General features: G+C 43.9%; 1 protein-coding gene across 1 annotated transcript in view; it reads left to right on the top strand.

Annotated features, from left to right (window-relative positions):
- The first annotated feature begins 846 nt into the window (after nt 1-846).
- Nucleotides 847-12216, top strand: part of ZNF638 (zinc finger protein 638) — a 426212-nt gene continuing 414842 nt past the window's right edge. The window contains exon 1 of the mRNA XM_030192174.1: nt 847-1079. Within this exon, the coding sequence (XP_030048034.1) occupies nt 847-1079 (233 nt within the window). The remainder of the gene's footprint in view (nt 1080-12216) is intronic.

Genomic DNA, 12216 nt, shown 5'->3' with positions numbered 1-12216 from the left:
TGAAATGCAAGCAGACTGCTCCACCAAGTTGTCCAGACAGCTTCAGACATGCAGGAAAATTTGGCATGTTAAAGGTAGGCACTCCTCCTCTGTACAGTGCACTGAAACATCTGTGCATTGTTCAGAATGCTCATTTTAATACTACTGAGCTTGGAATACATTTGAATAGGATTATCAGTAGCTGCTACGGTGAACGGTAAAAGAGACGTTGAACCACTTTGTTCGTTAGCTGCTAAATAACGTGCGTGCTAGACAGGCTACAACCAGTCTAAATTAAGTGTTTCAAGCATGGAAGCTTTGTGCATTGGGCCCTCGGTGTGTATACTACCATCAGTAACAGAGGTACTGGAGGGGGGACCCCAGAACCACACAGTGATGACGCCTTTCCAAGCTGTGTAAGCGTTCCTCACTATCCCTTTACTGCTGACATAGGTGTTGCCCCCCCCCCCCCCCCTCAAAGATTTGAACTTGCTCTGGGCATCCCTAGCCTATCCCGCTACTCTCACCCTAATCTACTACTACTATCATTTTTATAGCGCTATAAGGCATACGTCGTGCTGTACACCATACATAAAAAGACAGGCCCTGCTCAAAGAGCTTACAATCTAGATAAGACAGGCAAACAGAACGATTAAGGGTAAGGGAATAAATAGGTGAGGATAAAGGACAGGGCAAGTGAGTAGTGGTTAATCCTGTCCCATTGAGACTCACCAAACAGCTAAGTCACCCATCATGACCTACAATTAAATTGCGTGCAAATTCTGGCTTCTTGGAGTTTCCATTTAAGTTTCTGTACTGAAGTTCTTTTAAAACAGGTCACTTGAATTCGGACTCGGAGTTGAATTTATGAAACACTGGCAATTTTACGACAACCAACACCCACCAAACACATTTCGCGCTTTAGGAGGAGGTGTGTGTGTGCGCGCACGGCATCAGTGGAAAGAAACCGTCGGTGCGCGAGCTTCTCGCGCGCACGCGAAGGAGGGAGCGAGGAGCTGGGAGGTTGTCCGGAGGCTCTTCGAGTCTGGCGCCAAACAGATACAAAAGACCGACCAACAGGTAACAGGCGGCTTTGCCTGGTGAGAATCATCGCGGCTGGGTCACTTTCATCTTTACTTCAGTATACAAAAAAAAATTTTTTTTTGAAGGGAAATGAATAGGAGGAAAAAGGCCATTTTCTCTTTAGCGTGTTAAGGAGCAGAAGCGTCACAAAATGGCTGCCGCTGAGCAGAGGCGCGCGAGGAGGAGAGGTGTTATGTTGTATCATTTGCCGTAGGATGAAAAAAATAGACGTATGTTGTATGTGTGGTTTTTTTCGTCCTCTGTTTTAGGTCAGCTGTGTTTGTGCATGTATGCCTACATGTATAATTCAGTTAAACATAGTTTATATAATCTGCGCACTCCCGCAGAGCGGCCTGTAAATTCACAATTCGGACCTTAAGCTCTTTTTGTGGCTGCAGCGTCCCAGCGTCTCTTTAAACTCCAATGGTCAGCCTTTTAATCTCTATCCTTTTTTCCGACTGGAATCAATTTCGCCTTTTATTGGGAGTTAGTAAGCGATCGCTGGACGGTGGAGTAGGAGAAGGGAGGGAGGTACGGCCGCGAGACATGTTGCTGTTTTTCGTCAGCGAAGACGAATTTGGCTGCAGAAACACAGGGGATCAACGCTGGACCTAAAATTCCGCCTGCCTTCTTATTCTGTCTTTTTTTTTGTCTTTGCGCGGGGGTCACGTCTGGGATCCTTTCTGCCCGCTCTTGCTGGTGGCCTTGTGAATACATTAAAAAAAAAAAAACCTCTAGTGGGCCTCAATATTTCACATGTTTCTCTAGGATCGGGAACGGGTTGTTTACTCGTGGCGGAAGGAGGGTAGCGTGGTCATCATTGTCTAATTTTTTTGTGAACAACTTTAATGGGGAAATGTGGAGTTAGCTAACGTTTTTAATCTATCATAAAACATATATATTTTGGGAAGCAGAAATACTCAACTTTTTGTATATAATTTCAATGGATAAGAATGAGTTTAAGATAAATGTGCATCAATCTACTATTTTGTTTGGTTTTGATTGTATGCCAGATGCTAAATTTTCATTGGGAATTTCTTTTGCAGAAAAGCACAGGGAGTTCATAGTTGTGGTCTTCTAAAATACTAATGATGCTGAAATGATGGGCTAAATTATGAGCTAGTATAAAGACAAATAAAGCTTGAAGAAAGAAATATTAAATTTTGGAAGCTGAAGAAAGAATAATATATGGAGAGTTGGTGGTTGAATCCTTTTGGTCCTGATCTGCTGAAAATGTGAATGTTACTGAGAGGCAAGTAGTATGAAAAAGATATTAAGATCTGGGAATGGAGGAGGGACAGAGGGGTTGCATGGGAGGACACAATTGAAAAAAAAATCAGCTAAAGCAGAGGTGGGCCATGATGTAGCCCACCATTGAATGTTATGTTGCTTTCCAGACCACAGGAAATATACATGGAAAACGTCATTAACCAGCGTTTTGGCAGTTTTAAATTACAATTGTTCACAAATTGTTTAAACAGTGGATTGCATGTTAGAAATCCATGTATATGAACCATGTAAATTGCTTTAGCTTGTTAAAGCATGGTTAACCTTATCAGAATATCTGTTTTGAAATTTTAACTTCATATCCACCAAATAGTTCTGTAAAGCTTAAGAACTGCGTGCTAGCTAAATAGATAAGTTGAGATCTATAGCACAAATCACAAGTCGGCTGTACTTTGGATGTTCTTGCTGTGTCATATCCTCCCTGTCATCTCTTGTTCAAGTGGAGGAAAACTATTCTGTTCAGCCTTTATTCATAAGGTAATGCTTACGGCGCTTGATTATTTTGGCTTTTTTTTTTCTTTTTTAAAGATCTTTTCAAATTGTGCTGTTTCTTGTTTGAGGTACATGTGGCAAGGGGATAGCCAGAGAGGAATGCGGGGATGCATAAGACAGGTATAATCAGTAGGAAAAAGGAAGTGTGTGTGTGTGTATATAAATATATATTACATACACACACACACACACAGGTTGAATGAAAAGTAATGCCTCCATCTCCATAACTTAAATGAATATACAGTAATAAAAAAATGAAAATGCTTGACTCGTATGTACGTATTCTTCTACATAGTCTCTATTCGTGACACATTTCTGCCAACGATGGACAAGTTTTTAAAAGCTGTTGCAAAAGAAGTACATGTTTTATCTTTGAGTTGCTTGGTTTTTTTCATCTCTTTGTTTGAGTTGAACAGATGCCCCCAAAGGTATTTGTTCAGTTTTGGTCAAAGATAGAAATCACATGGTGCTAAGCTTGTGCTAGATGGTGGATGGGGTAAGACACTGAGACCCATCTTCGCAATTACTTCTGTGGTTTCCTGCTGCCTGAGGCCAAGGATTGTCATGTAACATCAGAATTTCCTTTTCTGGCTTCCAAACTCAATTGGTCTTCCAACGTTTTCAGGGTTGCAATATAATGCTGATGATTGTAGCAGGTTCAAGGAAAGCTTGAATAACACCACCCATGCTCAAAAGACTGTAACCATGATTTTTCCCGCAGATGGTTGTGTTTAACTTTTTCTTCACAGGTGAACCTTTATGATGATACCCCATGGACTGGTGCTTTGTTTCTGGCTCATAATAATGAGCCCATGTTTCAGCAGCTGTCACAGTCTTGTGAAGAAATTCCTCACTTTTGTTCACCTCCACTAAGTCGCAGCGAGTGCTTACTGCATGCTTACATTTCACAAGCAGTAGCAAAGCAGCCTCTTCACACAGACTTCTCATTTGAAGGAAGAGATTATAAAGAACAAGAGAACACAAGTGGCATGACCCAGTGCTGTCATTCATTGGTTAATTATGGAGGGTGATGGCATTATGTTTTATTTAATCCTCGTATTTTGTAATATAGTTAAATTATACTACTATACAGGTCTTTTTGAGACTTTCCATTGAAATATTGTCTACGTTAGAAGGCTATACCTCCAGAATGAGAGAGAGAGTGGAGGTTGTATGGGGGCTGCATTCGAAGCTTTTTGAGTTGATTATACAGGCATATTTTCAAGCACTTAGCCTTCCAAAGTTCCATAGAAACCTATGGAACTTGGAAGCTGAGTGCTTTGAAAATATGCCTCATAGTGACCTAAATATATTTCTAGCTTAGAGCCAAGACAGTGGAGGTGTATTAGCCATTCAGATGTTACACTGCATAAAACAAAACCTTTTTGGTAGAAAGAATGCTCTAAAACAGGGGTGTCCAAACCTCTGGCCACAATCAGTCAGATTTTCAGGATTTTCCCAGTGAATATGCATAAGATATATATTTACATGCACTGCCTCCATTGTTTGCAAGTAGATCTCATGTATATTCATTAGGGAAATTTTGAAAACTTGACTGGATTGTTGTCCTGAGGGCTGTGGTTGGACACCTGTGCTGTAAAACAAGGGGCCATGATGATATGGCTTGGTAGCAATGCCCAATTTCTTAACTGAAAGGATGGTAGCTGGGGTGGGTGGTGGAGGCTGAAATGTTGGTGGCTACTTCCATTACGGCAGTGCTTTTCATTGCAAGGCCCAGGAGTCACTGGTAACTTCCATTGATGCTAAGTGTGACCACCTTACTCCCCTTTCCCCTGAGTTTCTACCTCCACCAGCTTTTTGTATGTTTGAGCCATGTTAGCCAATCTTCTACTAGTCTTAAGACTGAGAGCAGTATTGGAGATTGGGCACTGAGCAGCTTAAACTTACTCACTGCGGTGGTACAAGAACACAGAATAGCCGTTTCCTTGTCATCTATACTAGACCAATCCAGACTAAAGGGCTATGTCCATCCACTAGTGGAAGGAGACAGAGACAGTAGTTCCGAGTAATCCATCCCTCAAGGGTATCATGCAACTTGGAATGTTCAGTATTTTCTCTCTCTTCTAGCGGATGGTGGATGGATCGTGCAGCTGCTTTGGATTGCTGTCTGGTAGCTCCTGTCCTAGATTTTTCTGGTTGACAGTGGAACCAGGAGTTTGCTGGTAACTGTGTTGGGACCAGTTTTGGATGATACTCGGTGGTCCCGAGCTCCTCATCTGCCAGTGACCCTGGTTCCCTCCCCTGGAAATCTTTCTAGCAGGGTGATGGTTGATTGTGGCATGGAGAAACTTGTTTGCTCTATGGAGTTCTTCTCTGCTATGGTGATGGTTATGTCTGAGTTTCTGTCTTTCAGGTAAGCTCTTGTTTATTCCTGTTGCTAGTGAAGAAGGCTGTTTAAAAGAAACGAACCTCTCTTTTTTTTTACTAGATTTGTATTTAGTTCCTCCTTCCCGAGTCCTTTCTGTCTCTTGTGGTTTTTGGCGGGCACTGTCCTTGTGTTGGGGCTTCGCTTCTGTGCTCAGTAAGGTTTTCTCAGGCCATTTTGTTCCCTGATGGTGTTTTCTCTTGTTCTCATCTTTGATGTATTCTAGTGGGCTGCTTGCGATGTTCCTTTGCTCATCATTAGATGAAGTTACATTCTTATTTTGGAGCCTTCTGAGCTGGTTCCAATAGTTTCAGACTTTGTGGGGCAGGTCTCGGGACTGGATCATGGAACTCTGTTTGTTTTTTTTCCTCCTCTCTGTCCTAGACGGTGGTTGCTTCAGAAGGCTGCCCTGTTGCTGGAACATATTGCTTTGCAGTCCTGTGGGCGTTAGTCTTCTATTTCTACAGTCTCGAGCTGGCTCCCTTTGGCTGCAGGCTCTTTCAGTCTGTGGCGGTTCTCCTTTTCCGGTCAGCCTTGCGCAGCCATTGTCCAGTTTTTGATCAGAGCTTCGGTCTCAGCTGCTTTCAGGCATCTTGCTTGACACGCTTCTGCCATTTGATTCTTAGTTGGCAGCAGTTTTCCTCCCTCTCGGCAGGTTCTAGTTCTGTCTTCTCCATGGGTCCTTACTGTCTGGGTATTGAGAGGGTCAGTCTGCTTTTTGGTGGGGAGCCACTCTGGGTGTCTATGGAGTACTTCGTTTTGCAGTAGTCTAAGCTGCCCTTTATGTGCAAGTGCCTGCCGGCTCATTTCCCTCTTCTTAGTGCCTTAGGGAACGCCATTCTTGGCAGACTCTTGCTTGGATTCGACTTCCTGGGGTGCATCTTTTTTAGGACTAGTTTGTCCGTCTTGTACCTCTCTCCACAGCTTTTCCTTTCTTTCAGGTGGGAATATTAAGCCTGGCATGGGCAGAATTCGCCTCTGTCCTGGCACGTTTGTCACTCCCTTTTCTGTAAGGGGCGCAGTTCTCTCTAATGGGGAGAGGCTGTTGCAGTGAGGACTGGTTGTTGACTGTTGGCTCGGTGCTTTGCTATACTTTTTTTTTTTTTTTTTTTTAACGGGAAACGGATCTGTTCCTGGTGTGGAGCTCTGCTTCCCCTTGGCTGGTTTGCCCTTGTTTGGAGTTGATGGCTAGATTCCTCTTTGTTCATGGCCTGGCGAGAGTCGTTTCCTGTAGACAGTGTTCGGCTGCCTCTCGCTTTCTTTGGCCTGAGCATTCCAGATCTGTGGTCCTTCCCTTCCTCTTCTTGGGGGTTCTTTCTGAACGTTGACTGCTGCTTAGTCTCTGTTGGCTAGGAGGGCAGTCATTGTGGCTTAGAAAGCATGGCTTCATCTGTGTTTTTCTGTGGTTTCCACTCCCTCTGTATAGTAATGATCTGTCTCTGTGGGTCTGCGCGGGTGTCTCTTGGGGCATGAGACCTTCTCTTCTAGCTGTTAGCAACTCCGTCTAGGCCAGCACCGGGTCTGCATTTGGTGCGCAGTTCCATCTCCACAATTTGTGCAGTTTTCTTGCTGGCCTGCTGGCAGCATTTTCTCTCTTGGCTGTTCACCGCGGTTACACCGCATGTGGGGGTGCGGCTCCACCGTTGCATGTGGGGCACACTTCTGTAACAGCAGATATAGCGCGGTTCTGTGTCTGCGTGTGGAGCGCAGTTCCTTGGCAGTGTATAGAACGCAGCTTTTGATCTGTGTGTGGACTGCAGCTACACCAGGCTGTTTAGCGTAGCTCCATCTCTGTATGTTGAGTACAGTTCTATCTCTGTAGATTAAGTGCAGTTCCATGGACTACAGGTGCAGCACAGCTTCATGTCTGCGTGGGGAGCACAGTTTCATCACTACTGCAGCTCCAGTTTTGAAGGTTTCACAAACTTCTAGCTCTTTTCGTAGGGTGCTGTTCATCCTTGCAGCTTCTCTGCATGTTAAATGCATCTCTTTGCCAGAGGTGTGCAACTCCATCTCTGCCAGTGGTACGTGGCGCTGTTCGTGTTCTTTGAGCACAAATCCCATCTTCTGATTGAGCACAGATCCAATTCTGCATGTCAAGTGCAGCTTTGTTTCACTGTCTTGAGCACAGTTCAGTTTGTGACTGTGCAGCTCAGTTTTGTCTGTCTGGAGTGCAGTTTCACCTCGGCCTGTTGGGCAGTGTTCCATCTTGTTGACCGCAGCCCTTCTCTGCGGGTTGGATGCGGTAACATCTCTGCGGCTGGGGGCATATTGCAGTTTAGATGGCTAGACAAGGCTGCCTTGTGTCCTGTTGAGGCATATTTTCAAAGCACTTAGCCTTCCAAAGTTCCATAGGTTTCTATGGAACTTTGGAAGGCTAAGTGCTTTGAAAATATGCCTCGTTGGCTGCCATTCCTTTGGCACCTTTTCTTGCTGTGGCCCCTTGATGACTGGCAAGAAGCTTCTTCATTGCTGGAGTTTGAATTTGTCCAATTCTATTTTTGGGGCTTCTTGGCACTTTGGGGGCCTGTATACTGCAGTGTGGCTACTCGGCACTCCTCTTTTTATTTTCCTTTCTTTCTCTTTCTGTTCTTTGTCCTTTTGCTCAGAGCAAGCTGGTTGAGGAGTACTTTATTTCTACGGTTGTTACCCTGGTATGCTGCTGCCCTATCTTTGTGGTTCTCCTGGAGAGTCAGGCGCTCACTTAGTTGGTTTCTCTTGACTCTTCGTTGAAAGTCTTTTCTTGTTTGTGGAGTTTGATTCTTCGTAGCATGGGCCCTTGATCCTTTTTCTTCTATGAAGTGTGGTTATTGTTTGGGGGGGCATACTCCTTAATACTTGATAGGGTCGCGTCCTCTGACCATCTGGGGCAGACCAGCGGGCCTGGGACTTAGTCTCTTCTGCCACAGTCTGGAGAAGTGGATCAGGTCTGAGAGACTGTTCTTCTCCTTGTCTCCTTAGATGCGTACTTCTTCCTTTCAAGAGGAGTTCTTTTGACATGGCATCTTTGCTGCTTCTTTTGCTTCTCTCGGGATGGGGCTACATATATATAAGTACATGTTGCCATATTGGGACAGACTGAAGAACCATGAAACCCAGTATCCTGTTTCCATTGTGGCCAATCCAGGTCACACTACCTGGCAAGATCCCAAAACAGTACGCAGTGGATTTTCCCAAGTCCATTTTAATAAGGCTTGTGGACTTTACTTTTAGGAAGTCATCCAAACCTTTTTTAAAACCCTGCTAAGCTAACTGGTTTTACCACATTGCTGGCAACGATTTTCCAGGTTTAATTACATGTCGAGTGAAGAAATATTTTCTCTGATTTATTTTAAATTTACTAGTTTGTGTTTTCATTGCATGTCCCCTAGTCCTAGTATTTTTGGAAAGCGTAACAAGTGATGTCTACCCGTTCCACGCCACTCATACTTTTGATAGCTGGTGGTTCAGATGTTCGGATCCTTTTCTGCTGCTAGATTTTTTTCCTGTGTGTATAGGTTTGCTGATTTTTTTTTTTTCAACCTGCCCCACCCTCTTTGGGGAAACTGCTTTCTACATCCATTAGTCTGGACTGGTCTGCTATAGATGACAAGGAATGAAAGATTATGTTATTAACTGATAATTCCTTAGCGTCCCTCCGGACCGGACCAGGATTGGACCTGATGGGTTGTGCTCGCCTACCAGCAGGTGGAGACTGAGAAAACTCTGACTCTTGAGAGCCAATAGGAGCCCTGGCATGTGACCTTAGCCTCAGTATTTTCTCAGTCTCCCAGCAGGTAGGAAGTGAGCCCTTTAGTCTCTCTCTATCTCTTTCTCTTTTAGAGGTTCATAATTACAACAACAATAATACTACCTCTTCTTCTGTGCCTAGGAATTCTCTATTAGACGCTGGGCAGGTAGGAATTTCTTTTTCCTTTCTTTTACAGCCTCTGGGGGTGTTAAACTCGGGTGTCCCCGGGTCCCTCCCCCCTTCCTCCCCATCTCCCACATGTAGCTGGGAAGGGCTACCCTTTGTTTAGAAAGGTGTATGTCTTTGGGAGAGGCAGCCACTCTAGAAAGTCACAATTTTAATGAGCAAGCTCAACTGTTTAAAAAAAAAAAAAAAAAAAAAATGTATATACCCAGGCTGTTAACGAGCAGGCAGCTCTGTGCTAGTCTACTTCTCTTCAGCACTGTCTTTTCTAACTCGAAAAAAAAAAAAAGAAACTTAAGAGAATATTTCTCTTGGGGATTGTACTTTAAAAGAGTTAAAACAAAATAGAAGTAGACTTTAAAGGGCGATTTTTTATTTTCACAATTATGTTCCTCCGTTTTTTCTGGCGTTTTAGTAGCTGTGAAATGAAATTTAAAAAAAAAAAAAATGGCGCGAACCGCTTCGGCGCGCGCCCGCTCTTCTCCGATCGGTCTGAAAAGCTCAGGATGTGCTGCGCTGTCTATTAGCGTCGGAGGAGAGGCTAAAGCATGTTTTGCTCGGCAACTGGAGGGTAACTTTTGCTTCCTCTACAGCAGCAGCGATTCTCCGGCTTCTTCGTTTGCGATCGCATCTCCTTTCAGGTCTCCGTGTTTTTTCTTCTTTGATCTCGTTTCTTTTACTTGTGCGCGCTATGTAGCCATGTTTGCCTCCAGCTGCAGTTCCCTTTACGAGGCCGCGTTTCTCCGGTTCGGTTTTGTTTTTCTCGGGAGTGTAGAAGGAAACGGAGATGTGTTTTCTGGGGTAGTCTGGGGATTTGCAGCAGACGGGTATTTCCCTCGGGTCTTTTCTTCTTTGGCCCAGGGTCTGGCCATGGGTCAATGACTGCTTCTCTATACTATATGTTACATAAAGACTCATGTGGGCTCTTTGGAGCAGGGATTGTCTTTCTGTGTGAGGTGTTCTGCGCTGCGGGCATCTGGTACCGCTATACAAATGTTAATAATAATTATAATAATATTTTGCTTGTCCCTTATGTTCTTAATGTCAGGTCACCCTTTAGGAGATACCTGTATGTTTTGGTGTCGATATCTTTTGCTTTTGTATTTGGTCAGACTGTTTGATATTTGTGTGTGAGTAGATAGAGCACAGTGAGGATAGAGCACAGTGAGGACCTCTTTCACAGTATTTTTTGCCTTTTCTCATGTCAGGTATTTGATTTTTGTGGCAATTCAGGTAGCTGCACTTGCTACAGTCCTGTCTACCAAGCTCCCAATCATTCAGCTGCCTTAGCAGGCATGCTTTATTCATGTCTTCCCTTCTTTTCCAACTGCCTTGAAGCCTCTCATATTTCATTTTAGCTTTCTTCTGGTTTTTACAGGACATATGGTCACTTAGAGAATAAAGTCATCCTTTCACTTAAAGATAGTGGACGGTCCTCAAACCATCTACTCGTGTTTTTCTCTACTCTATCAGTTCAGCATTGGCAGATTATAAACATCCTGGTTTGGTCCAGTATGCCTATATATACCATCTGCTATCTCTTTCCTCTTCCTTAGAGACCTTATGTTATATCAAGCTTTCTTGAATTCAGATACAGTCTGTCTGCACTGCCTTCACCAAGTGGCTGTGGCACAACTTCAACTTTTTTCATTTTCATTCTATGCGCCTTCACTCCGAGTGTTCTTTCAATTGGAAGGGGATTCAATCACTTCCTGTGTATTTAGGCCATAGGTCATAAGTATGGTTATGCTGGGTAAGGCCTAAAGTCCTCAAGTCCAGCATTCATACTCTAATGGGCATAGGTACATAAGTTTTGGCATTTCTGGGGAAGCTCAAATGGTCCACCTTTCTACAGCCAGAGCAGCATTAGCGAAAAAAAACAACAAAAAAAAACAACCTCACGAGAGTATCGAACAGAAATCTCTGCTCCAAAAGCAAGGCTGTGCAGTAATTCTGCAAACTAATGCATACAATATTTGTCATGGCTGTTCACCACTAAGAATACTGGGGACCCTGGGCCTAGGTTCGGTGTTTTAACCTGAAACAAGCTCAACATTCATATCTATTGGGTGTGAGTCTGGTACTACTACTACTACTACTTAACATTCTAGAGCGCTACTAGGGTTACGCAGCGCTGTACAAATTAGCGGAGAGGGACGTTCCCTGCTCAGAGGAGCTTACAATCTACATATCAGTGAGGGGAGGACGCATGACCGTGGTACGTGGATTAGTGGTATGTGGATTAGGGAGATCCAAGAAATTACAGGCCGGTGTCTCAGACGTTCATACTGGGACAATTTTTTTCTGTCCGGAGCGTACTACCATAGCTGTGGACTCCTATAGGGGGACTCCTATATTCAGAACTTTCTATATTCAGAACTTACCCAACTATGGAACGCCATAGAGATAGGGTTGGAGTTTGTAGCCCTATTTCACTGGTGTCCTTGGTCACCCTTCCTCTTCTCCTCAGGATCCAGAGAATGGTTAATTTTTTTTTTGCTTATGCATTAACCGGTCATTTTCAGCAGTACTCTCTCTTCCGTTTTTATAGATCTAAGAGGATGTTCATTGCGCTCTTAGGGTCATTTCATTCTTACCTAGACGACTGCCTAATTGGAGAAAGTTTTATCAGCAGAGTTCTCAGGTCACGCACCGGGTTGTTGCATTTCTTACAGTCTCTAGGTGGGTGGTGATTGTAGCCAGGCCTCTCATTTGATCTCTCATCAGATATCTCTGATTTTCTCTTTGTTTAGTCAGGTTGGCGCCACAGTCTTTTGTCTCCTCTGGAAACATCCCAGTTTATATTTTTCTTGGTGACCTTGGGCCTTCGGCCCATTTCCTCACTCTATTCTGCGGAATGCAATTTTACTTTCTAATGCAAAGAAGGAATTTTTCCTTCATCCTATTGCGCTATTTAAGTGTCATAGTTATCTCAAGAACCTTAATTCTGTCATTGGGATGCTTCGTGCAGTACACTTTTTGGCAGAAGCTTTGGCCTCAGCAATTCGTTTTACCTTCGGGTGAATTTTGTTTTCCCTACTGACAAACAAGGCGGAGAGAGCTATTGTTGGTCCCT

The sequence above is a fragment of the Microcaecilia unicolor genome, chromosome 2, assembly GCF_901765095.1.
Source record: "Microcaecilia unicolor chromosome 2, aMicUni1.1, whole genome shotgun sequence".
Lineage (NCBI taxonomy): Eukaryota > Metazoa > Chordata > Amphibia > Gymnophiona > Siphonopidae > Microcaecilia > Microcaecilia unicolor.
The sequence above is the reverse complement of the archived record's forward strand: the minus strand, read 5'-3'. Positions and strand labels throughout refer to the sequence as shown.